This window comes from Seriola lalandi, unplaced genomic scaffold (assembly GCF_002814215.2).
Source record: "Seriola lalandi dorsalis isolate HSWRI2012SDOR001 ecotype SW California unplaced genomic scaffold, Sedor1 jcf7180002054689, whole genome shotgun sequence".
NCBI lineage: Eukaryota > Metazoa > Chordata > Actinopteri > Carangiformes > Carangidae > Seriola > Seriola lalandi.
The window spans coordinates 2,258,087-2,283,468 of record NW_019525242.1 but is presented as its reverse complement, the minus strand read 5'-3'; the positions used below and the strand labels follow the sequence as shown (position 1 = coordinate 2,283,468).

At 40.8% G+C, this 25,382-nt stretch overlaps 2 protein-coding genes across 7 annotated transcripts in view; one reads left to right on the top strand and one right to left on the bottom strand.

Moving 5' to 3' along the window:
• The window catches only part of dnah7 (dynein, axonemal, heavy chain 7), a 74,028-nt gene extending 54,218 nt beyond the window's left edge, over positions 1-19,810 (top strand). Inside the window, exons 52-67 of the mRNA XM_087178457.1 lie at positions 1,238-1,371; positions 1,485-1,820; positions 2,034-2,160; positions 2,472-2,666; positions 5,472-5,564; positions 5,743-5,919; positions 6,123-6,284; positions 6,400-6,600; positions 6,839-7,000; positions 7,773-7,958; positions 9,085-9,222; positions 11,414-11,644; positions 13,711-13,863; positions 15,967-16,144; positions 16,985-17,088; positions 19,527-19,810. Of these exons, the coding sequence (XP_087034583.1) occupies positions 1,238-1,371; positions 1,485-1,820; positions 2,034-2,160; positions 2,472-2,666; positions 5,472-5,564; positions 5,743-5,919; positions 6,123-6,284; positions 6,400-6,600; positions 6,839-7,000; positions 7,773-7,958; positions 9,085-9,222; positions 11,414-11,644; positions 13,711-13,863; positions 15,967-16,144; positions 16,985-17,088; positions 19,527-19,733 (2,784 nt within the window). The 3' untranslated portion in view covers positions 19,734-19,810. The remainder of the gene's footprint in view (positions 1-1,237; positions 1,372-1,484; positions 1,821-2,033; positions 2,161-2,471; positions 2,667-5,471; positions 5,565-5,742; positions 5,920-6,122; positions 6,285-6,399; positions 6,601-6,838; positions 7,001-7,772; positions 7,959-9,084; positions 9,223-11,413; positions 11,645-13,710; positions 13,864-15,966; positions 16,145-16,984; positions 17,089-19,526) is intronic.
• Positions 19,811-22,023: 2,213 nt separating this feature from the next.
• slc39a10 (solute carrier family 39 member 10) overlaps positions 22,024-25,382 on the bottom strand; it is a 28,226-nt gene continuing 24,867 nt past the window's right edge. For all 6 annotated transcript variants that reach the window (XM_087178461.1, XM_023423153.2, XM_023423154.2 and 3 more), the window contains 2 exons: positions 24,902-25,092; positions 22,024-24,702 (listed from right to left, as the gene is read on the bottom strand). In XM_087178461.1, the coding sequence (XP_087034587.1) occupies positions 24,550-24,702; positions 24,902-25,092 (344 nt within the window). In that variant the 3' untranslated portion in view covers positions 22,024-24,549. The remainder of the gene's footprint in view (positions 24,703-24,901; positions 25,093-25,382) is intronic.

Below are 25,382 nucleotides of genomic sequence, written 5' to 3'. Positions count from 1 at the left end.
AGGGAGTAATAAAACACAGGCTCTCACAGGGACCACAGACATACCATATGCATTACTCTGCCTTTAACATTTTATTATTTAGCACATAGAGATGTAACAAGCAGTCTAGAATGTTGTGCTATCTCAAGTGATTGTCACACATTACATTGTTATTGAAGTGTCATGTGGGCTACTGTATTTTCTCTTTGCACCACACAACCTGAAATATGTAGATTGTTACAGGCCACTTTGGAGAGTTTTGGTTTTGTGTTGTCTTCATTTGAAATTTAAATTTAGCTAATTGTTTGTAACAATGAAGAATTATTCAAACCTTAATTCCAAAAAAAGACCTCTACCAAGAGATAGCGCTACCTTTACTCATTGGGTCTTACTTATTGCATCATACCACTCAACTGACAGCACATTTGTACCCTAGCAACACAGTGAGTCATCACACAGAGTCTCCCAAAAAAGTATTCCAAGAAAGGGAGCATTAAAGGAAATTGCATTACAAAGAGGCAAGGGGTTGGAAAGCATTACCGAAGATCACATTTCAAGCATCTATTTGCAGGGGCCCCGCTCTTTATGGGCGGCTATTAGATGGATTCAACTCATTTTTCACAACTGGCTCAATCTTTTTTTTTTTATCCTTTTTGTTTAAGTTTTTTTTTTTGCCTACAGTAAAGTACGGTACGAGGCTTCCATTATTCCCACTAAAAGCACTACTTTCAAATACAAGAGGCAAGCATCTAGGAAACTAGCCCTTATGAAGCTCAAGGGACCAAAGGGAGCAAAGGAGGAGGGTGTATGTGTGAAAAGGACGAATGGGAGATTTATATGGGCTCTGAGTCTTTACCATCAGCTCAGTGGGTCCGCAGCATCAATAGAAATAGAATTAGGCCCTGGAGAAGTGCACTCGTTTATTAGGGCAGAGAGTAGATAGCAGATATAGGCTTTTAACCTCTGGGTAAGTGCAAAGCAGGATGAGTAAGGCTGTGGTAAAAGACACTCCTTCACTTCGAGCTGTAACACCTTTTCACAGAAAAGAAAAAAAGTAAATGCATCCTACCTGTACTTTTCCAAGATTGGAGTGGTTATTAGAATTTATTAGGTACAAGGTTAGTGGGGAGAACAGCTCTGGAGTTAAGGTGATCAACACTGCACTGTAAAAGTATGAGAGCAAGGGTGGGACTAGACAACCCCAACCCCCGAACACACAAAACATACAACTCCATGTATCTCTTCCCCTGTGCTGTAGGTCACCCTTCTGAACTTCATGATCACCCCAGAGGGCATCCAGGACCAGCTGCTGGGTATTGTGGTGGCCCGGGATAGGCCTAATCTGGAGGAAGAGAAACAGGCTCTCATCCTACAGGGAGCAGAGAACAAAAGGTACAGTAGCACACACCAGACCCGTGTGAAATTTTAACTATTAAAATAAAAAATTCACATTCCCCAAAGTGCAAACTGCAGACTTGTTAAATTTGTCCTCATACTTTTTGCAGACAGTTGAAAGAGATTGAGGACAAAATCTTACAGGTGCTTTCCTCCTCTGAGGGCAACATCCTGGAAGACGAGACAGCCGTCAAGATCCTCTCCTGCTCCAAGGTGCTAGCCAATGAAATCACAGAGAAGCAGGCTGTGGCTGAGGTGACGGAGCAGAAGATTGATGAAACCCGTATGGGCTACACACCAATTGCCGTGCATTCAGCCATCTTGTTCTTCTCCATTGCCGACCTGGCTAACATTGAGCCCATGTACCAGTACTCCCTCACCTGGTTTATTAACCTCTTCATCAGCTCCATCGACAGCTCAGAGAAGAGTGACGACTTGGAGCAGAGGTAAGCAGGGCTGACAAATGCACTGGCCAAATACTGGTTCCTACAAGTCACTTAAGCAAGTTCTTGGACCATAGCACTTTCTCTCTGCTCGAAAAATCATATTTGGTTTGGAAGCTGTTAAAAGAAATTTGAATGTAACACCAGTAACAGCTCATGAATTCTGTTAGGTTTGGAACAAGATTATTAAAATGCCACCATATGTATCTTTTGCAGGCTACAGATCCTGAGAGACCACTTTACCTACACACTATATGTCAATGTGTGTCGCTCACTGTTTGAGAAGGATAAACTGCTCTTTTCCTTCTGCCTCACTGTCAACCTTCTCATGCACAACAAGCTGGTAGGAATATACACACCCTCCACACATGTTACAACACTATGTTATTTGATAACACATCTAATATTTTTGTTTGATTGGTTTGTTAGTAAGTTATTATCTGATCAAAAAAGCTAGTGAGCATAATTTTTCAGAATCAGTCCTCTGTATGATTGCGTTAGATTATCAGTATTTTGCATTTTCAATTTGCATAAAGCTGTTACCCAACATAATCCCCAAAATGGTGAACCTTTAAATCACTTAATCACAAATAGTGGTTAATCCTCTGCTGTGGTAACTCTTTAATAGCTTCATCACAGCAATTAATTTTTTAGGTGGATGAGGGGGAGTGGCGCTTCCTTCTGACAGGTGGTGTGGGCCTGGACAACCCCCACTCGAATCCCTGCACCTGGCTCCCCAAGAAGTCTTGGGATGAGATTTGCCGTCTGGATGAGATGGAATGTTTCAAAGGTCTGCGGCGCAACATGGCTCACCTCAGGAATGAGTGGAAGAAGGTCTATGACAGCCCAGTGAGTGTCATTAAGCTGATTGGTGGGTGCTGATGGGGCTCTTTCTGTGGGTGTTGTATATATTTCTGTGTTGGTAAAGACAAACTGGGTAGGTATAAATTAGTTGCTTTCTGTCCTTTCTCTCATTGAAAAATTCAAAAGGTTGAAAAACTAATAAGACACCAAATAATCTGGGTTAATGCCCACATTTTTTAAAATCAGCATGTACAGGCACCATTACATCAAAATACCCGAGAGAACTAGAGGGAGAAGAAAATCTGTAAATCCTCCCAAAATGCAAGTTTAGTCAGTACGCACCTTTATATTGCTGGCATGTGGTCTTGTTGTAGAACTTGCAAATATGTTGACTTCCTGTTATAGATGTGGTTGTGGTTAGCAGGTTAGCAGTCTTGAAATTAAGTCACATTTAGCACTGATAAGAACATTTGAATTCTGGAAGATTCAGAGGACCAAAGTCTTTAGAGCAAATGTTAAAGAGATTTAGGGTTTTTACCACATATTTTTCCAACATACGCTGTATGACACTAAGGCCCTGTACAGACAATCTAAGGCAGAACTGCTTGACACCAGCTTGAGCAATTGTTTGCCTGTGAAGAGAGAGCAAACCTTGCATCAATACCACTTTTGGTGTTGTGTACTGCTGTGATTTAATAGGCTCAAAGATCAAATTATTCAAAATGTAAAATTTTTTGCAGCTGACCTTTGAAAGTGCACCCAATCAGATTACGGATGACTAAGTCAGTGAAATATGGAGAAAAAAACATCTCTGACTTTATACAAATATGATATTAGTCTCATTTAAAAATAACTGTGTATTGTTTTCTTCTCTTCAGTCTGCCTTTGAAAGTTGTTTAAAATATAGTATATACAGCAAATGGTGATGTATTGGTGTTGAGCTGCTAAGACTGTACCTAACTGAATGGTGACTGTAGCCCAGACTGCTGGTCATGTAAGCTGTCTAAGATTCCAATCAAATCTACTTCCTTATTAAAAAATAGACAACAAGCAAAATCAAATTTCTCCTCCATATGAAAGAAAAAGGCTTTAGTGGGCTGTGGAAGAGAGGAAGTGAGGGATGATAGAGGGAAAGAAGTTATTTGAATTGGAAAAGGAAACAAGTGCAGAGTGAATAGGTTGAATGTGTTTTCCAGTGGATTTGGCTCATGAAAAACAGGCCAGCCCCACCCACCCTGCAGCTCAACAGTATAGCTCAGAGGGATTCCACAACACTCATGCAGCCCCTGTCTCACATCCTCCAACCAATGGCAATGTGACAGAGCTCACCACAGCCCCTCATCCTGCCCCATACACCAGGGAGCACCTGCTACTACTACCTCCATGTTGGATGTGTTGAGAAATGAAAGTAATATATTTTTCATTATTAATACCTGCCATTTGTTTGAGTATGATCATCATCATCATGTGACCATTTTTCAATTTATCTTATAAATTGGTATAATCTTATTCAAATTCACACTTTATTAATTTTTACAGTGTCTTGTAACTATTTGCTATACTTTAATTAGGTGTTGCAGATTCCCCAGTTTTGGCTTCTTATTTTAATTCATGTTTAATAACTAAGTTTTATTATTTTAAGTGTAGTGTAGGAAAAGCTCACAGGTACAGATGATGCACACACTGTCTCCATCTCTGGATTATAAAGAATCTAAAATTGAAGTTTTATCTAATTAAATCTATTCTGTTCTTGTTGTGGTAGTCACCTCTTTGCAATCTAGATGCAAGAACGGCTGTTTAATCAACGTGTGGTACACACATGCTTGTGTCTTTGCTGTCATGCACACACACACACACACACACACACACACACACACAGGCACCATCTTTGATTTATAATCAACAGAATCAGCCATAACGCTTCTATCTAATTAAATCTAGTTTGTTCCAGTTGTAGAATTCACATTTATTCAATCTTGATGTAACAACAGCTGTTCAATCAAGCGCACAGGCACTCCGACTCACACACCCCTGTACACACAGAGAATCCCCAGGAGATCCTAAATAGGTGTATCTGTCTCAAAGCACCTGCCAACACACATAGCCAGAAGTCTCTCGACAAACAGCCTGGGGGAAATAATTCCAAAACTTCCTGCTACCATTGCTCACTTCTTCTGGTGCACTCGTTCCACAAATTAATCAAACATATTGCTCTGACCCAGTACCCAGTGGTTTTTCTGTTTCCCCACCTCTTCTTCTACCGCTTTCTCCTTTTCTTCAGTCTGTCCCCTTTCATACATATTTATCTGTCTCCCTGCATTACTCTCCTCCCCATTCACATTACAAATTACCCCTCTTTTTGCTTAATTAAATAGTTTAATCTTGCAACAGCTTGATACAGTGCAACCCCACCCTAAATCTCCCCATCCTCTCCAAGAAAAGTTGACAGAAGGGCCTTTAGATGTATGTTTCTTGAAGGTAACATGATGAGGGCATGCCTCGTTTACTGATGAATAAAAATGACTGAATTGCCTCATTCTAATCTGCATTAAAAGATGTCATTTATTCATCTCTGTGACTTTGCAGGTTCTCCTCTGATTTGCTTGATTCTATTCTACACCAGTCACTTGAGTATTTTATTAGCATTTATGTTTATGAAACAGATAATGGTGGAAGAAAAATAAGTGATGAGATATCTGCAGTATATTTTCTTCCCAGAAAAGGTCATGTTAAAGTGAGTCATGCTAATATTTAGAAGCAAATGCATTGTGCTCCAGCGTGGAGTCTGAAGTAATTCCCATTTACCCAACAGTATAATTTCAGTCTGGGTTGTGCTGTGTCCATTTGCAGAGCCCCCATCAGACTCCTTTCCCCGATGAGTGGCAGGACAAACTGAGCCAGTTTCAGAAGATGCTGGTGATTCGATGTCTCAGACCTGACAAGGTCAGATCATATGTTTTTTTCCAAAGATTGTTTCCAAAAGATTTTTTGGCTACCAAGTTGTGAATCCATTTCCGTAAACATCCCCATTATATTAGGATGCAAAAATTCCCGAATGATTTCAGGTTATAAGGACTTTTTCACGCAAACACTAAACACATTCCATTAATCTGTCCTCCAGATTATTCCCATGGTACAAGAGTTTGTTTCCAACAGTTTGGGTCGTCCCTTCATTGAAGCGCCACCCTTCAACCTGAGTGAGGCCTTTGTTGATAGCCACTGCTGTGCCTCCCTGATCTTCATCCTCTCCCCCGGCTCAGACCCCATGGCTGCATTGCTGAAGTTTGGAGATGAAAAGGTACAGAGACATCTGGGAAATTCAGTACCTTTGAAGCCTGCTGTGTGTACAAACTCAAAATGAAAGGAGAAATTGAATCCTCTAGATTTGCAAGGCTCCCACACAGGTCTTGAAAGCACTGAAAATAATTTTGGCTCCTTCCAGGGTAAAAAGCAGCTACATAAGTTAGTGTGTGCATGTGCATGACTGTTCTTATCCCTTAGGGCTTCACTGGTAACAAGCTGACCTCCCTCTCACTGGGCCAAGGCCAGGGTCCTATTGCTATGCGTATGATTGAGACAGCCATTAAAGAGGGCACCTGGGTGGTTCTGCAGAACTGCCACTTGGCCACTTCATGGATGTCAACTCTGGAGAAAGTCTGTGAGGTCAGAACACACACACATGCTTTCTATACACAGATTCTATTCCCAATGCTTAAAGTGCTACTATATTACTTCCAGTATGTTCATTTATTTACTTGGTCTTTGTGGCTGTGAGCAGGAGCTGAACCCAGACACCACCCACCCAGACTTTAGGCTGTGGCTGACTAGTTACCCATCTCCCACCTTCCCTGTGGCTGTGCTTCAGAATGGGGTGAAGATGACCAACGAGGCTCCGAAGGGCCTGCGCGCCAACATTGCACGCTCCTTCTTAATGGATCCTATCTCTGACCCAGAGTTTTTTGGAAGCTGTAGCAAGCCGGTCAGTGTGTGCCTGCGTGCATGTCTTTGTGTGTGTGCATGTGTGTGTGTATATATATCTAGGTGGCTTGCTGTGAATATCTATCACACCTACATCAGTGGGAGTCCAATGCTCCTTTGTGTCTCTTGTCACCCTGCTGTGCATTTCAGTGTGTGTTTGTTTTAGCTGTAGAAATAAAAAACAACCAGTACTATTTATCTTTGACTATGCCACCCATCTGTGCTTATCCACCTCTCAGGCTGTATTCAAGAAGCTACTGTATGGTCTGTGCTTCTTCCACGCCCTAACCCAAGAGAGGAGGAAGTTTGGACCTTTAGGCTGGAACATTCCTTATGAATTCAATGAGACCGACCTCCGGATCTCTGTACAACAGCTGCACATGTTCCTGGAACAGTACGAGGTACATAGCGTTTTCCTTTCATGGATGATTCTTATTTCTTTGGTATTATTAAAAGTATTTTTTAACTCTCTCCATTAACTCACTTAAAAGTCAGTTATTAGAAACATCATCACATGTTTCCCAGGTAAGTGCATACTAACACAACCTTGTTCTGTCATACATACTTCATATAGACCCACATGAACTAAGTTCATATCACTTGCACAAAATAAAACATGCTTTTGTATGTTCACCATTCATATATACGGTATTCAGTGTCTAAGCAGATAATAGAAATTCTAGCCTTTACAAGTGGTTTCTCCTCATATAAGTATCTGCTTTCATCCTCTATATTCAACTCCACTCTTGACATTTTTCCACAAACCGATAGCACTCCAGCCCTCTACCAGTCTTAGTTCCTCCGCTGTAGCTGAGAAAAAGTGGCAGAAATTAACTACTGAGGATATCTTTTTTGAAGAGTGACATTTTCATCTTGTAACCAAGTGCCGCTCAGTGAATTTGTAAGTGAAACCCTCTAGTGGAAAATGCCACAATGGGCACAGCCCTAACCTTTCACCTGCTATTACATCAGCTTTCATTCCAAGTCCAGGTCCTGAAGTGAATTTCAGCCAGGTCCCCTGTTACATAAGAATGTACACAACACAGCAAAGAATGTACACACAGACAAGGAAATCCTGCATCTCAATGCCCACCTCTCCTTAAAATGTGCAACCCTATTGCAAGGTCATTCTTTGATTCCTGTGTAAAATGCCTGATTTCTTGTTTCCTGCAGGAAGTGCCATTTGACGCCGTGCGTTACATGACTGGTGAGTGTAACTATGGAGGGCGTGTGACAGATGACTGGGACAGACGGACTCTTCGTACAATCCTCTCTATCTTCTACACTTCCAAGATCATCAAGGACCCGGACTATAAGTTTGATCCCAGTGGGATATACTATGCACCAGCTGAGGGAGATGTAAGAAACAGAATCACACAAAATTGCTATAAATCATAGCCAACAGCAGTCTTAGTATCAAGAAGGGTTCTTTATAAATCACAGCTTTAGCTTAGATTTGGCTGTAACCACATTAATACAGATAGGATTTTACAAAGATTAAGCAGTGCCGTGGTATTACCTGGGAAACTTTGCACAGTATTTCACATAGAGTTGTTTTAGATACAAAGCAACTCACTGAACTGACTCGTCACTCACTTATTCACATTAAGCAGGCTGCACATTCACTGCCAATGGGGCGTTGTTAAGTGTGAAGTAGTTCTTCTTTACTTTGGTCATCTATGAAATGCAGGTGTTTCTACAGTCAGTGATTTTGCAGAGATATGAGGATAACCTCATCAGAAAATATAATCCTTTGTTAACTAGATGACAGTGGCTCCCCTCTTTTGCCTAATCGAGTGTTTATTCAACACAACCCTATGTATTCTGGCTAGAGATGACCACACACACTGGGAGCTGATATGTAGGAGCTGTGTTTTGCATCAAGGACACTGTGTTTTTGTTGTAGTCAAGATAGTTGGACCTTTTTGAGATATAATACACTGCAGCATAGAGCTGTTAAGCAGCAGTGTGTTTTTCCTTGAATATCCTCCAACAATATGACTTTCCTTCAGTTAAAACAGCGGATACACAAAGTTTAGAATATCACTACCTTAAAAACTCAAGAAAAGTTAAACTCGCTTTAATGTGTTTGTTTCTAAACTAAGCATATTATAGACCTCACAGTTGCTTAGCACTGTTGTTGAGCTACCTTTAAAAAGTCATTAGGAGATAAAATGTGTGTAACAAGGCACAGCAGGCAACCACCATCAGTGAAGGTTGATATATTTGTTAACACAAGTGCAATCTATGGCGCGCTCCATTTTATTTGGCATTTTGTTCTCCAGTGCTGCACCCCCCTCCAACCACATCTTTTATTCATGAAGTCACATTTACATAGTCATTATCATAAATGTCAGCAATCTAAGGAGCCAACTTGTTTTTCAGAGAGTGTTATTACTGGAGATGTTTCCTGATGTTGCGTTAAAAATTGTCCTCTTACTTTACTCCTCTCACCTCCCTCTGTTTCTCTGCATCTCTGTTGCAGTACAACAGCTACATAGAATACACCAAGTCGCTGCCACTCAACCCGTCACCGGAGATTTTTGGCATGAATGCCAATGCAGATATCACCAAGGATCAGGCTGAGACACAACTACTGTTTGACAGCATCTTGCTAACGCAGGTAAATCAACCTAGACCTATGATACAGAAGGGATTATATTGATTAAGAGTAACTAAGTATCACACATGAACAAGTGTAAACACACACAATGGAATTAGTCGGTCCATCTTTTACAAAAATATGCTGACTAAGAACACTTTCCTATTCACTTAAATAGGAATGACTGTGGATTGGATACACAATATACATATACATATATATATATATATATATATATATATATATAGGTAGATAGATAGCTTCCCAATCAGGTTTTTTTTAAAGATTACTCTTGCTGACATTACAAGGCCACAATTTCATGTCTCTCAGACAATAACATCAATGTGATCCCGAATTCATTAATACAGTATGCAATTAAATGACCCAGAGGTTTGTGACCATAAAACTGGGTGAAAAATATCAGGCATTAAACAGCGCTGTTAAAAGTGAACAGATTTCTTGGTCGCTTCCCAAACCAACACGACCCCCTCTTGGCCACCATCCAGATGCTCGGCTGGAATGTCAGTACTCAGTTGGTAGATTTTCAAATTGTATATAACATGCATCACACTCTCACCCAGCAAATGCATGACATGAACATACACAGAAATCACACATCTACCTAGACACAGAAATACTGTCTCATACAAACACACAGCATCCATATGCTTACCTTTTTTAGTATCTTTGCCAGCCTTACATATTTATCTGTGCTCCACTAAAATAATCTCTGCAATATTAATTAAAGAGAAAAATATAAATAAACACTTTAGTTGTTTGTAGAGAGACTTCTCAAAGAACAAAAAGTCACACTGCAAAGTCACAGTGTGACTCAGTGCGGCAGATCTGTGTGATCCCACATCATTATATCTCAGCTCTGTAGAGTTAGACTATGTTAGCTTGTTGAGGATTATAGCTTACAGCTTCCTGGGTCTAGTTAATGTTTGCTGCAAATCAAATCTAAGGCATTTCACATCAAGGCCAACTTGAAAATGACGCAAGTGCAGCTTCTCCTGCAAAGTGGAAAGATGTTTATTTATCTGGGTATCCCTTTATTTATTTTAAGATACAGTGCACTGCCTCTCCATTATCTAACATTTTTCATAAGTTTAAATTGTCGGAATTCCCATGGGAATTAAACTTGATATTAAACAAGTGCAAGGGATCAAGATGTAACAGCAGGCGAGAGTGTCTCTATATGTCTGCCTCTTTCAGCTCCTTATATACAGACCTGACTTGCTATAAACAAATAGAAAATTATTTCCACAGGCATTGCCACTTCTAGATTCAAGTTAAAATTAGAGTCCAATGGAGTCTGACATTTATTCTTATAAACTCCATTCAACAAGATTAATAATGGTTTCAGTCATGTGTGAACTTTATTAGCATCTAATACAGTCTCATCCGTCTCAATGACCGATAAACATGGAGATGCTTCAAATGGAATGAAGCAACTATTTGTCATTCCCCTACTGTAACCCCGATGCCATTAGCCAATGATTATCCATTACCACTCGCTACTGACTGAGCATCAAATAGGTAAATGTAGCACTTGGACTGAGAGGAAAGTGGACGAATCACAGATGAGAGTGAATAATTATCAGCATGAATGATTATTAGAATTGTTGATAAGACCGTGTCAAATTACTGTGTGAGTGTGTGTGTGTGTGCGTGTGCGTGTGTGTGTGTGTGTGTGTGTGTGTGTGTGTGTGTGCGTGTGTGTGTGTGTGCGCGCACGTGTGTGTGTGCGCACGTCTGTGGGTGGGTGGATGTGTGAGTGTGTGTGTGTTTGTGTGTTGGGTGGGTGGATGGGTGGGTGTGTGTGGGCGTGTGTGTGTGTGTATTGGTGGGTGGGTGTGGGTGTGTGTCTAAAGATGAGATCCTAAGATTATACTTGCTAGAATCCCTCTGAGCCTGAGAAATAACCACAAATTAAGAAAGGGAAGGTAACTGATAAGACTATGATATTCTGTGTCATTTTGTGTCCTTTTAAAAGTAAAGTTAGAAGTCAGAACCTCTTAACATCAGGGTCTTTTCAGGATCAAAATAGCACCAATGCAAAAGAGTCCTAAAAAGGGAATACATAATTTGACAAGTCAAAGACAGCAAAAGATAATTTTTCCCCCAAAATGATGAACTGTCAAAGCAATCCAAGCCATAAGTCCTGCCTCCCCTTCTCATCCATCCTCTGACGCTCTGTGTCTCTGATCAGTCCCGCTCTACAGGCGGAGACGCCAAATCCTCAGATGACATGGTCTTTGAAGTGGCAGCTGACATCCTAAGCAAGCTGCCTGGAGACTTTGACTTGGAGGCAGCAATGAGGCGCTTTCCCACCAGCTACAATCAGAGCATGAACACAGTGCTGGTGCAGGAGATGGGCCGCTTCAACAACCTGCTCTGCACCATCCGAGGCTCCTGTGTCAACATCCAGAAGGCCATTAAGGTGCATACATACGTGGAGCTGATAGAAAGGAGGGGAATGTATTATTCTACACTGAGTGAAATTTGATGCCATTGCAAAGAGATGTGTAAGATGTGCAACACCTCACATATTAGCACTAAGGGATGGTAGTTAAATCTTTAAACTTGATCCTGGTCCCATTTTCAGTGATCCTTGTTATTTGGATAGTTACAGTATGATATATGGCCCAGTGTACTGTAATTACGCTTAATTTGTTTGTTTTAGATAAACAGTAAGGCCAAATGATGAATTATTATTGATTTTACATTCCTGTGCAGTGAAATCAATATTTCTTCAGTAGGGACACAACTCTGCTGAACGATTACAGGGGAAACTTTGGTAATATATCCTCAGAAATCAAATGCTGTAAGCATCAACACAACACACCGAGTGCACTAATCTAAAACTATAATTAGTTTAACACTTTGGAAAAATGTAGAAATTAACAATTATCCAGAAAAACTGCATCCACCTAAAAGTCATTGTGTGTTATTGGTTTTAGCGTCTTCTTCGTCTACCAGCGTCTTTATATTATGCACTAAGTAAATGTACAAGCAGTGAGTGCTCTGAAAAAAATAAATGGATACTTTATAGAAATGTTGATGACCCTGAGGAAATGACTGGGATGAAGCAGCTATCTAAATCTTCAAATCGTGAACTAGTGCATTGACCTTCTCTTCAGAAAGTGCTCTGCAGCATAGAGAAGAACTGAGCCCACCCTGCTAAATACAATAGCTCGATTCATGCAGTGCTGTTATGTATTCTAGCCACTTCTTTGTGCCTGGACTAAATACTGTACAGTATAATCTACAGCCATGCAAGCAGCTCTGTGAGGCTGTGCAGCACAGTGGTGCTTTGAGCTAAATACTATCATCAGCATCCTAACACACTCACAATGACAAAGCTAATGTGCTGATGATTAGCAGGTATAATGTTTATCATGTTCACCATGTTGGTTTAGCATATTACCATGTTAACATTTGGTAATTAGCAGTAAACACACAGCGCAACTCAGGCTGATGGGAATACTGTTTTTGCAAGGACTTGGTCATAAACCTGGACAAATTGAAATTTAAGGGAAATGCAGGGAGATTACTGAAGTATTACTATTCATCATCTCTGCAGCATGTATATCTGTCCCAAATTTAATGGTAACCCACCCAGTAGCCGTCGAGACATTTCGGTTTAGACCACGGTGGTGAAATGACGTTGCCATTCCTAGGATCAGCTGCTAACACAGCTATAAATATGTGTTTGTTTGCTGCCAGGTTGTTTGAAACTTAGGTTGTGGTTTTGCTGTCACTTGATCCATAAATAAACAAGAAGGAAGTGGTAGGAGAGTGTAAGTAGTTGGCACAAACCACATCTGCTGTGTGTGATGAACTATGAATCTTGACAATTAAGCAGACTCCCAAATAGAGCTACTGTATCTTAAAGCCTTAATATGATTTTGTTGTGTTGTTTTTCATAATAAGTTTTTCTTCAAATTACTACCAAGAGACATACTTGAAGTGAAAATAGGTATTTAGGACATAACATCCATCCCTCCATCTTTGTTTTATCTGTAATTATTTGGTGCGTGTTGTGAACAAAAGACCAAACCAAATGTCATCTGAATGTGTGCATGAATATGTGTGAACACACACACATGCGTCTCTTTATGCCATTTAATAAACAAACCTTCTACGTATATCCTCTCCTTATGAGATGCACCTTCCTCATGGGATTGAATTGGAGGGAACATAAAAGAGACACTAAGGGGGGAAAAGCACATGATCTTTCATATTTATATTAAAGACCCCCTACAGAGTAACAAGAATTCCCATTATGTGGTTGTCCGTCACCTATCACCTATCTCCAGAGAGACAAGTATAAGTGACAAGCTTCGATTTCTCTCATATTATCTTTCTCTCCCGTTCAATTCTGTGTTATAACAGCACTTGAACAACTTCACATTTTCAGGTTGTGAAGATGTCAATCATGTGTTTGTAGGTTAAGGTATGTCTGTAAATGTATGTGTATTTGTGTGTGTGTGTGTGTGTGTGCAGGGGCTGGTAGTGATGTCTGCAGAGCTGGAGGAGGTGGTCAGCAGCATCCTGAAGGGGCGTATCCCAGGCATGTGGATGAAGAAGTCCTACCCCAGCCTAAAACCGCTGGGAAGCTACGTCAGTGACTTCCTGGAGAGACTCAAGTTCTTACAGGTACTGAAACTTGCCAAAGTGCTCCATATCAGACACTTGCAGTATCATACAAGTGTCTTTGGTTATACAAAACTACTAAGTCAATTGTCTGAGACAAAATAATAACCTCAGAAAAAGAAGACCGTGGCGCAGTGGGTTGAGCAGGCGCCCCATATGTAGAGTTGCTGCAGTCGGCCCCGGTTCGAATCCCGCATCGGAGGGAGGTTTACATAATAAAGAATGGCAAAATGGAAATTGACACAACTAGAAAAATAATTAAAAAGAATAGAAAGAAGGAGACAAGAAAGAAGAAAGTGTCTTCTTAATCACGCTGCTTGTAGAGTCATATTAGTATAAATATTTCACTATGGTCATTCCTCACTGGAAGGCAAATACCCAATAAGCAACTTGCTCTGGGGGAAAAAAAAAACACAGAACACACTCCTTAAATGGTCATGCCTTCTTAAGTCTCTGGAACCCCGCTGGCTTGTTTGGCCTCAGAGGTGAAGAGCTGATATCACATGGAAAAGTTCACTTTAGTACATACTGTACCCTCTATAGTCAACTGCAACCCTGCCTTAAGCTGTGTCACACTTGAGTTGCACAAGACCACTTCATTTCACTGTGGCTTATCAACACATAGGAGGTAGGTGGATCTATCACAGTTGGTAGAAGAAACACATGTAGAGACACACGGTCTGTCATGTGAGTCTGCAAAGTGAAGTGCTTCACTTAACCATCAGTTTCCATGTTTCCCTTTTCTATTTCCACTGCAGAAATATCCTCCTGATCATCATTACTCAGCTGAGTGAAAAGAATTCTGTGTGTGTGTGTGTGTGTGTGTGTGTGTGTGTGTGTGTGTGTGTGTGTGTGTGTGTGTGTGTGTGTGTATGTAATAGTTATCCAACTGAAATGTCCACTCTTGACTCCCCACAGGGTGAACTGGAAAGTCTTGGCTTTCTTATCTGAGGCAGCAGCTTTCTTGACAGAATACATCCACACTTTAAGAAATCTAGAAATTGTTTACTGTTTTAACAAGTTTTGAGAAGAAAAACAAGTTTCCTCTCAGGCAGACAGTATGTTCTTTGCCTAGCTTAGCACGAAGACTGGAAACACACATGTTGAATCTTGTCTCATGTCCAGTCACAGGGTACTTGTTCATCTTTAGATAGTTATCAGATGGTTCCACTGTGTGAGCTAACTGTGAGTAAAACTGTGAGCTCTTTCTCCCTGCTTCCTGTTTTTGTGCTAAGCTAGGCTACGGCTATGTTTTTCATTCTTTACTGAATGCACAAAGAAACTGATGTTCTTCCTCTCATCTCATAAAGCAAACAAGTATATTTTTGTTTAATACGAACTAACAGGCTATTGGATGGAAAACACACAAAAAACTGATGATTCAACTTAAATGCATGTTGTGATTTTGAACTTTCAAAACCAAAGATGTCCATCTGTACTTTGTATTAAGTGCTAATTAGCAAATGTTAGCATTCTAACATGCTAATCGTTACATTATAACTGCTAAAACTGCTAAACATCAGTATGTTAGTATTGTCATTAGGAGCATGTGTATGAATGAGCACACTCTCAACATAGTCTGGTTACCTGAAATTTTAAACCCTATTGATATGGGAAAACTAGCAGATATGTGAAGTGATGTTAATAATGGTTCATTAATATTTTCAGAGCAAGTGAAGAATTTCCTTTTTCACATTAGAATGTAGCATTTAAATGAGATGTGATACAACTGTGTTGACCTCAGCTCAGAAATTTTTTGAGAGACTGATTTCAGTGCTCAGTTCCTTTCACTGATCAGATTCACACTGTTCCCACACTCACATAATCAACTGAACATTATGTTTAAACATATGATATTGTAATGTAGTTGTGCTCCCGCCATCCCTAGTTTTATGTTTGTGCTGTTCATATGTGCATTTTTCTTTTTTTTCTGTCGTGGATTACCCTGCTGTATATAAATACAAAAACTGTACACAAAGTGTACAGTAACCTGAACTTAACCAACACTCAATCATGTGAACCCACTTGAAAACCTTTGTGTCCACAGTACTCTGACTGGTTGTGGTTGTAATTGTCCCTCTCTTCTGTGCCCTGCTGTGTGTTCAGGACTGGTATGATAAGGGTACACCTGCTGTATTCTGGATATCAGGATTCTTCTTCACCCAGGCCTTCCTCACAGGCAGCCAGCAGAACTATGCCAGGAAACACACTGTCCCTATTGACTTGCTGGGTTTCGACTTCGAGGTCCTGGATGACAGAAAATACAAACGACCCCCAGAGGACGGTACGATACTAGTGGGGGAGAGGAGGAGGAGACAGATTGAGCAAGAGTGGTTATAGGGAGAATGAAGGATGGTAGTTTAAAAGAAAAAGTAGGATATTAGAAGAGCTATTGAAAGGTGATATTCAGCAAATCATCCCCTAGTTTAATGAAAGCAGAGGTAAGACACTATGATAGAGAGCACTTGAGGAAGGAAGGATTCAGAAGGAAATGGAAAAAGATACAAGCTTTCAAACCAGAGAGTGAAATAAGAGGCACATAGGCAGTGGGTGGAGGAGAAGAAACAAACAGATGAAAACTGACATTAGGCTGACTGAAAATGAGAGAGGCGGAGTATAAAGTGAGTATAAAGTTGAAGCAAAGCCTCCCTGTCTCTTGCCTGCATGCGGGTCTGCGTCAGCCCCTCGCTGTGCCTCCAGCTCTGCTGTGAGATTCTCAGTCAGTCTCACATAAAGTCTCACCATCAATCAGTTCCCAGCTGGGGCCCCATCACACCAACACAGCCCATACTGCCAAACTACTAATCTGACAGTGTGTTTGTGCATTTGAGTGTGTTATACTGACAGGATGCCAAGAGTCAGTTATCTCTAAATCTCGCCCTTTTTTTCCCTGCACCATTAATAGGGGAGCTCACATGCTGTATGAAAAGACAGTGTTTTCACACAGAGGTCAGTTCAGCTTGATTCATAAAGTCGTGTGGTTACTGGAAGAGCCAACATTTGCGTGTGTTGTAGTCACAGGGTTCCTCAATGACCGTGGGTTATGTGGCGTTTGCAGAAGGAAGTGGATGACTCTAATAATAACACTCACCTCTTGTCTTCTACCTCTGAATGATTTTGTCAGGTGTGTACATTCGAGGCCTCTTCCTCGATGGCGCCCGCTGGGACAGAGAGACCAAACTTCTTGCTGAGTCCTACCCCAAAGTGCTGCATGACCCGATGCCTGTGGTGAGGAGCACACCCACTACACAATACTGTTAGTTAGAAAGCAACATTTAAGAATCCTCAGAAACAGCCTGATAGTCAGACTGAACTGCCGATTTGTATCACTCCAGTCATTCAGCCTGACACCATGTTAGACAATGTCTCGTTGTTTATAGAGCAGTAAATCCCAAATCACTTTTCATTCAGGTCAGCTCAAACACTTGTGGCCACTCACTATGTGGTTAGCTATGTATGTAGTTCACTTGTTTTGTAAGCTAAAGTGATGACCTCGCCATTCAAATGCACTTCAGTACGCACAACAGTGAGTCAACGCAACACACAGGTGTTCACACAGCTACGATTCAGTTGACAGGTCAATATGTTCAAACCTTCAGTTTCGTAGAAGACTGCTTCTAAGTTTAAGTTTAATAGCCTATTATTGACCACAGTTATCACATTATAAATTCTACTGTGAGTTTTGTGATCATTTGATAAACTTTCAACAGCTGAGCTTACAACAGCCCCGCAGCTAAAAGCTCCAGTCTGTGACAGTGGTGCTTCATTATAGTTTTAGCTTAAAGATTCCTTCTTCATGTACTAAACACATTTGAATCACTAAATAAATTAGAGCTGTAAGTGGTGATGAAGAGGTCTGGAACCAGGCTACCTCAGACACAACTTTGCTAAACAAATAGTGTGACAAAAACATCTCGCTGTTTTGTGTTTTTCATTGGCAGATGGAGTTTGCTTAGTTTTCAGAGATATGACGATGGGCACATTGAAGATTTTTTCTCATTATACAAAGTTAAATTGTTTGGGTTTTTTTTTCAAAGTTTTGTTTATTTTCTACTTAACTTTTAAAGTCATTAACATGTTCAAAAATGGAAACTTGAATCTTGGAATATGCTCTTTCATGAGATTTTTTTTTGTCACCTGCTGTTTCCATGGTGAAGGTGAACTACAGAAACTCTCCCCATTTCCCCCAGATCTGATTCTGCTGCTCTGATGTCTCTTGTATGATGATAATCGGTGCAGTTTTAACAGCAGTTTTCAACACAGAGAAGCATTTTAACTGAAAGTACAAATAAACACAGAGAAGTGTGGGTTTACACTTTATATACTGTTAGGGTTTTACACCTCAATGAGGGCAAATATTAAGCCTTAGTTTGAGATGACCTGGTAGTATAGGCTATAGTGAAAATAACATAACGCATAACATATTCTTATATAAAATCTGAGGAAGTTTATTGATTCAGCTCCTGTGAATCCCTATAGGTGTCAAAAAGAGGAGAGATATGAGCCTCATTTCAAATTATTAAAATTGGGCAGATTCCAGTGTTATTCAGCTTGTAACCTCCTACAAGGAGGTTTGGTTTTTTTTTAATCACAGACCAATTTTGTGAGTCTCCAAGGAGAAAGTGAACAGCAAGCAGCAGACTGTAGCTGCAGTTCTACCCAGGAGGATGTTCACATCTCCTTGTTCTCTGGACTCAGCACAGAGCAGCTTCAGCACTTTCTCACATTGTGCCTGTAGGAAGCCTGGCTGCTTCTCTCATCCTTATATTAATTGAGTTTGATATGCTATATGAAAGTAGACTGACAGAGTGATGGAAGCAGAGTGCCAGTGGCTAAGAGCGAGGACCGCTCAAGTTTTCCTTGTTTTCTTATTCTTTTTCTGCCTCTGTTGTGTCTTCTTCACTATGCATTCAAGTGATTATGAATAATGCACAAGACTGACTTTTTAATATTCAGACATTTCAGGGCAAGTTATTAACAGAATCAGTTTTTGACAAGACCAGAACTTAATTAAAAATGTGTTTATTATTTGTTGGGGAAAAAACACAACAGAGGCCGTGACTGGCTTTGAAATGCAAATCTTCATAGAGGCGCCCGTTATGGAACCAGATCAGTACTCTTCTGGCTGCAACTCAACAAACTGTTTTTGTTTCTTGTTTTTTTTTTTTTTTTTTTTCCTTGTAAGATGTTTTTTGAGTGGCCCAGTTTATCCCTTTTGCATAACCAAGACTTGTTAATAGCCCAAAGGGAATATTCCTTGTTAATGCAATTGTTTTATAAGTTTATGTCCCCAAAGTTATAATTTGTAAGTTAATGTTTGGATAACAAATCGAGATCCAGGTTAGTTTCTACTGTGTTACATGTTTATCTGTCCTGACCTTGAATATAATCTGATCATTTTCTTTGAATACAACCACGTCCGATATCATGCATTTGTCCTGTAATCAGGACAGTTCATTTTGTTGCCAGTTTTTTGTTCCAGTCAGATATTTTGAAAGGAAAGCAACGTCTAAATGACACAGACTTTTTGCCAAAAGTGGCTAATGGAGAAAGAAGTAGGCAAACATGGCAGCCACATCTTAAATTTTAAATCTCATCATTTGGCCTTGTTGGCCCCCGACGGCCCCTCTGTAACGCCTCTCTGTGCTCCGTCCTCTCTCTGTCAGATGTGGTTGAGGCCCATTAAGCGACAAGACATCCCCCAGAGGATGTGTTATGTGGTGCCAGTCTACAAGACCAGCGAGCGGCGCGGCACCCTGTCCACCACTGGACATTCCACCAATTATGTCATCGCCATGGTGCTCAACACCAACGTGCCCGCCGAGCACTGGATCAGACGAGGGGTCGCGCTGCTCTGCCAGCTCAGCTCCTAGTCTCTGTTGTCTCTGTTTAGTTTTACACCTCTGTTCAATACAAACTCTGTAACTGTGATTACAAAAATGAAAAAACACACTGTCTCTTGTGCCTTTTTATGCAGGGATCTACAGGAATACAACTATGGCAGGTAAGAATAATTCGATTAGAAACAATAAAAACATAGCACCCAAAGTTTAAGTGTTCAAAAGTAGTTTTGCACTTGAACACAAGTCATTTGAACTCAACAGCTAAATGTTTCGTGCGCAGCTGTGTGTTTTTATGTTAGTTCAAGCACAAAAGAGCTCACATGTTGCTCAGAGTTGAGAGTTACCATTTTAGATTGAGGCGGATTGTCTGTCAGTATGAGGAGTATGCAAGTGAAGAGGATAATAATGAGGCTCAACAAAAAGCAAAACTCTATCAAAATCTTGTGGATGAGCAGAAAATCATTTTCATGGTGAAGAAAAACCACTTCATGACTGCACAGCAAGTCAACGACGCTCTACAGGATGTAGACGGACAGGTTCCCTTGTCGATGATGAAGAGAAGACTTAATGACCAGAACCTCAGAGGGCTCATTGCAGAGGTCAGGTTGTGGTTCACAGAAACATACAAAAAGAAACCAGGAACAAAGTTCTATGGACTGATGAAACAAAAATCAACTTCTATCCAGATGATGGAAAGAGGAAACTGTGGAGGAAAAAAGAAACAGCTCATGACCCATGACGCACCTCATCTGTCAAACATGGTGCTGGTTCTGTAATGACTTGGGCATGTATGGCTACAATGGAACTAGCACATTGGCATTTATTGATTTCACTGCTGACAGAAGCAATACAGAGATATAGTGGGACATTCTTCTGGCTCAGATTCAGTCAAATACATCTAAACTCATTGGACAACATTTCATCATTATTTAACTGGCTTAGATAGAACAAGTAGTCAGACTTCTGATAGACTGAGTCTATCTAAATTCCTCCGTTGCACAAGCAGTTTAATTCTCGGTAAATTAAGACTTTTTTCAAAATAAAAATTGCCGATCTAGGAAACGCATCCAACTTCTCAGCTCCGTTTACCCCAGCAGAAAAGGTTTGTCTTTTGGAAGAATTCAGCAGTTAGTGAAACTATTTTTTTAAGTGATATGGGAAAAGAAATGGCTGCAGTCTCTAAAAACTATTTCCCTTCTCATCACTCTCTGCATAACAATGTTAGCAAGCCACAAATTATGAGCCATGTTTTCCTATTTTTAGCTGTTCTGTGCTGGTCACCGCAGGTGTGATTGTTACCCTGGCAACATTGGTCTTAGGCCTGAGTTAGCCTGCGGGTAAGGTGTCAATTTTTTTTTACTTAAAATGATTCAGTCTTTATTTGTGTGAAACGGTCTTACTTCCATTAGACTAATCTATGAGCATAATATGAAAATGAAGACTAGACTAACGCTAACGGAAGAGTCTATAATCATTGTAAAATATCTCGGTCTGACTGAGCTGCATTCAAAGGCAGAGAGACACCACAGCAAGCAAGAGAGGAAGGAAGCTGCACTCAACAGTTTAGTTACATGAACTACTGGTATTCGCTATGCGTTATACCCATGTAGGTGCATCCGTATGTGCATAAATATATATATATATATGTGCGTATATATAGGTATGGGTGTGTATGTATATGTATGTGTGTGTATATGCAGACATGGGTCCATGTACATATTTGATATTTCAATGAATTGACTAATTTTAGTGATGTGGGGTGGGGAGTGAGGATAATGGGGATTTGCAACTTACTATTATTGTTATTTTTAATATTTTACTCAACTTGATTAACTTGTATGTTGTACTTTAACTAAAATTGAATGTGCTCAAGTTCAGAGCCCGAAGAGTAAAAATGAAAAAAACTGTCCAAATACATTTGGTGACATTCTTGTGGACTCAACAGTCAGCAGGTATAAATGCACCCAAACACTGTAGAAGCCACATTCCCAACAATTTATTTCTGATTGCAGAAATACATTCAGACCACGCTGGTAACTTCATTATGCAGAGTTAGCAACAGCTCTTACAGCAGCCAGGGCACTGCAGTGTCGCACCTGCACCTCATACATTTAGTTTCTAAATCTACGCTCCATGCACTGCGCTTTCGCATATATTTAAGAATCAGTGCTACCAAACCTGCTGATCTGGGAACTGCAAACTGAAAAAGGAGACGAATAGAGGCAGAAGAGTGATACTGACAGTTTTGTGATGCTGCTGTGGATTTGCTGTTGTCTCTCCGACATGATACCAAAACCCTTCAGAGATCAAGAGTCAGGGATCTTTTCAGAGTTTTTATTTTCTTTTCGTAAAGGGGAGAATGCACAGACAGGCAAACAGCACGGATGTCACATTTTACATTTCATATCCAGATTACTAAACAAATATACAGACAACAAAGCAAAAAAGAGAACAATCATAGACTTTCATTTATGGACAATTTTCTTTGCCCAATTAACAGTGAAGAAACTTTGTATTTGGGGCATAGAGTCATAAGTGTCACTAACTCTTATCAAATACATGACAGGACAGTTTAGAAATGACTGAATAGTATGAACTCCTGTTTTAAAGAGCAGATGATGATTAGCTTATTTGATGTTAGAACAGAGTGAAATTACATTCAAGTCGTTTTATTTTTTTTTGCACTAAATTTAAATATGAACACAAGATGGAATAAAAAAATTCTTGTAAAAAGATATAGAAGATGATGAGCTATATTCTGCCACCTGCATATTTGCTTTTAGCTAACAAAAAAAGGCTCGTAACACTAGTTACACTACACCCCAAACAACGTCTCATTACCTTCACACTCGCTTCATTTTAAAAGTAACAAAGGTTGTCAATATTTTAACTTTGCAGTACAAAGAATGAAAATAATTTTACACTCAACACGACGTCTGTACCGTTTCACTCATGCTTCATGCATGAATCAGTCAGATCAATAACATGAGCTCAATATGACTGACGATGACTTACAGCCAGTTAAGACATAGACGATGGATGTCACACAGTGACAGGATAAATGAAGCCACACACATCATCTGTGTGCTCCAGCAGCTGAAGCTAGGGCTAGCTAGCTAGCTTAGCATGTGAGCAGCAGAACAGCCAATGGAATGTCGGGGGTTGGGGCAGGGGCGGGGAGGTGTCAAGCACCAGCCACTGAAATTCCACACTAGGGCTAGTTTTGGCACAGTCACCAGACTTTAATGTTCACACCCAAACATACATGAGGAATGCTTGTAAAAATATTAATAATAATAATAATAATAATAATAATAATAATAATAATAATAATAATGATCCTCTGGTTTGACAACCTGGGTTTATCATCCACTACAAGTGCAGGGAATGCTCATATGAAAGCACACTGTACATCATCTTGCTGTGAAACAAGAGTACTGTCTTTTGCTTGGTCTGTCTGCGATTGTCAGGAGGTTCAGTGATTCTTCAAAACTATTAGCAGGAACAAACGTTTGCTTTAAGCTGCTCTGCTCAGCTACTGACACTATAAAGACCTCATGTATTTACAGTACTTCAAGAAATCTGCATTAGTGCGACAACTCAACCTCCTACTGTAATTAAATGTCCACTGCAGGGCAGTCCCATCAGACAAAGCACCTTTTAGGAACTCAAAGAGGCACCCTAAATGAATCTAGTAAACTACAACACTTTCTGATGAAGAATAATAACTAGTTTTCACATTTTGAAGCTGCTGATTCTTGTAAAGAGAGATAAAGTATAAACGCCTAAGGATATGTCTCATTTGGCTACAGATTGTCAAACCCTTAAAAAAACTAGTCAGACACTTGTGATTTCTAGTTTCTAAAGAAAAAAACATTATTACTGTAAATGCTAATTTGTAAAGGCTTTGGCAGCTGCATTAGTTTTTACTATGAACTACATTAGGTTTAATTAGTCCAACAATCTAATTTGACAATTAAAAATAACTCAAAATTAACAAATGGATAAAGTTGCAATTGAATAATAACACTGAGTCATTTAGATCATCTCCCACATGTAGTCAGGGGAACATGTTTCTGTTTTGACACCGCAGCTTAAAAGCTGTGGAAACATTTTCGCAGGTGTAGCAATGTGAGCTAAAGGGTTAATTCCAGATGTTGGAGCGAGCTAGACCAGGCTCTGCGTCTCTTTACACTGCGCTAGAGCAGCTGTGGTGCTGCTCCAGTGGCCAGGGCTTGGCACACAGAGACACGAGATGTTTGATACACGGCGTGATGACATCCACAGCTGGTGATGGATGGCGGATGGGACACTCACACCACAGATGTAGGAGGCATGGATGACGGGACACAGCACAGGGTGGATAAGAGACGAAGACGTGGGAGGGGTACGACGACAACACGTTTAACAACAGGTGATGATGGATAGGTGGCGAGCTGCTAGGCTGTGACAGCTGCGTCTCTGCACCACCGTGGGTCCTAAACCTCCTCTGTATCTACAGCCCTTCTTTTTTAGATGGAGTTAACTGGTCGAGAGCAGGGGTGGTGTTTTCTGGATGGAGTGCAGCCTCGCTCTTCTTTCATTCAGCCTTTTTTTTTTGTTGCTGCTCGAGGAGCAGACAAATTGGGGCTGACAGAGGAGAGGTGACAGTGGAGCAGAGAGTAAACATCACTAGCAGAGTCATGAGATATGCATAAACTACCGTTGCATGTTCGGAGCGGAGGCACGAGCCATGAACGAGACTCACACTGCATGCAAGACTGGGCCGATACACTGCAAACGAAGCATGTTAAGGCCAAGAAGAACAATACTGAAACATCCAGCTCCCCCGTCCCTCTCTCCTCTACTAAAAGCCAAAATCAAAAACGATGCGATCTTCGAAGATGGCGATGAGCAGCATGATGCCGAACCCGGTCAGCATGCCCAGGTTCTGCAGGATAAAGTGTCCCAGCTGGCAACGCTTGTGGTCCTCGCTGTCCCCGTGAAGCATTTCTGGCAGCTACGAAAGAGACAAAGTAACCAGTTGGGATCAGAGAAGGACTTCCAGGAATTAGCATTGCAGATCAGGAGGCAGAGAGAAGAGGGCTGAGAGCCCGTGTGGGAGAGGTGAAAGTGAAAGTTAAGCTAATGCTGTTGGCGGGAGGAAGAGGGGGGGCAATTATCACTCTGGGGCTGTTAAATGCACTGTGCCAACTTACCATATCCACCAGAGCCACATAAAGGAACATGCCAGCTGTGATGGCGAAGATCCAGTTGGTGACATTGTGTGTGTACTGGCCCACAACTGTGCCAATCATCATGCCAACGTAGGCCATGAGGGCGGACAGCAGATTGTAGACAATGGCCTGCTTCACTGTCATCCCAGCTTTCAGCAGCACCGCAAAGTCACCTGTCAGCCAGTGGAGACACACACTCATTTAAAGACCATTACAGTAATTTCCATATATCCATCTCTTATTCTGACAGTGTGCAAAACTGCATCCCAACATTTGACGCTCGTCAGCGATTCCGCTGGGCTCACAAGTTGTTTACGAAATGTAAAAGCCACATAAAGTGTAAAGCTGCAGCGCTGACAGCGCTGTGTCCAATTCCTGTTTACAGTTTGCAGAGTGACGTGCACTTTGCTGCACATAAACCCCTGGGTGAAAGGCTTGGCACATGTCACGCTGTGTGTTTTAT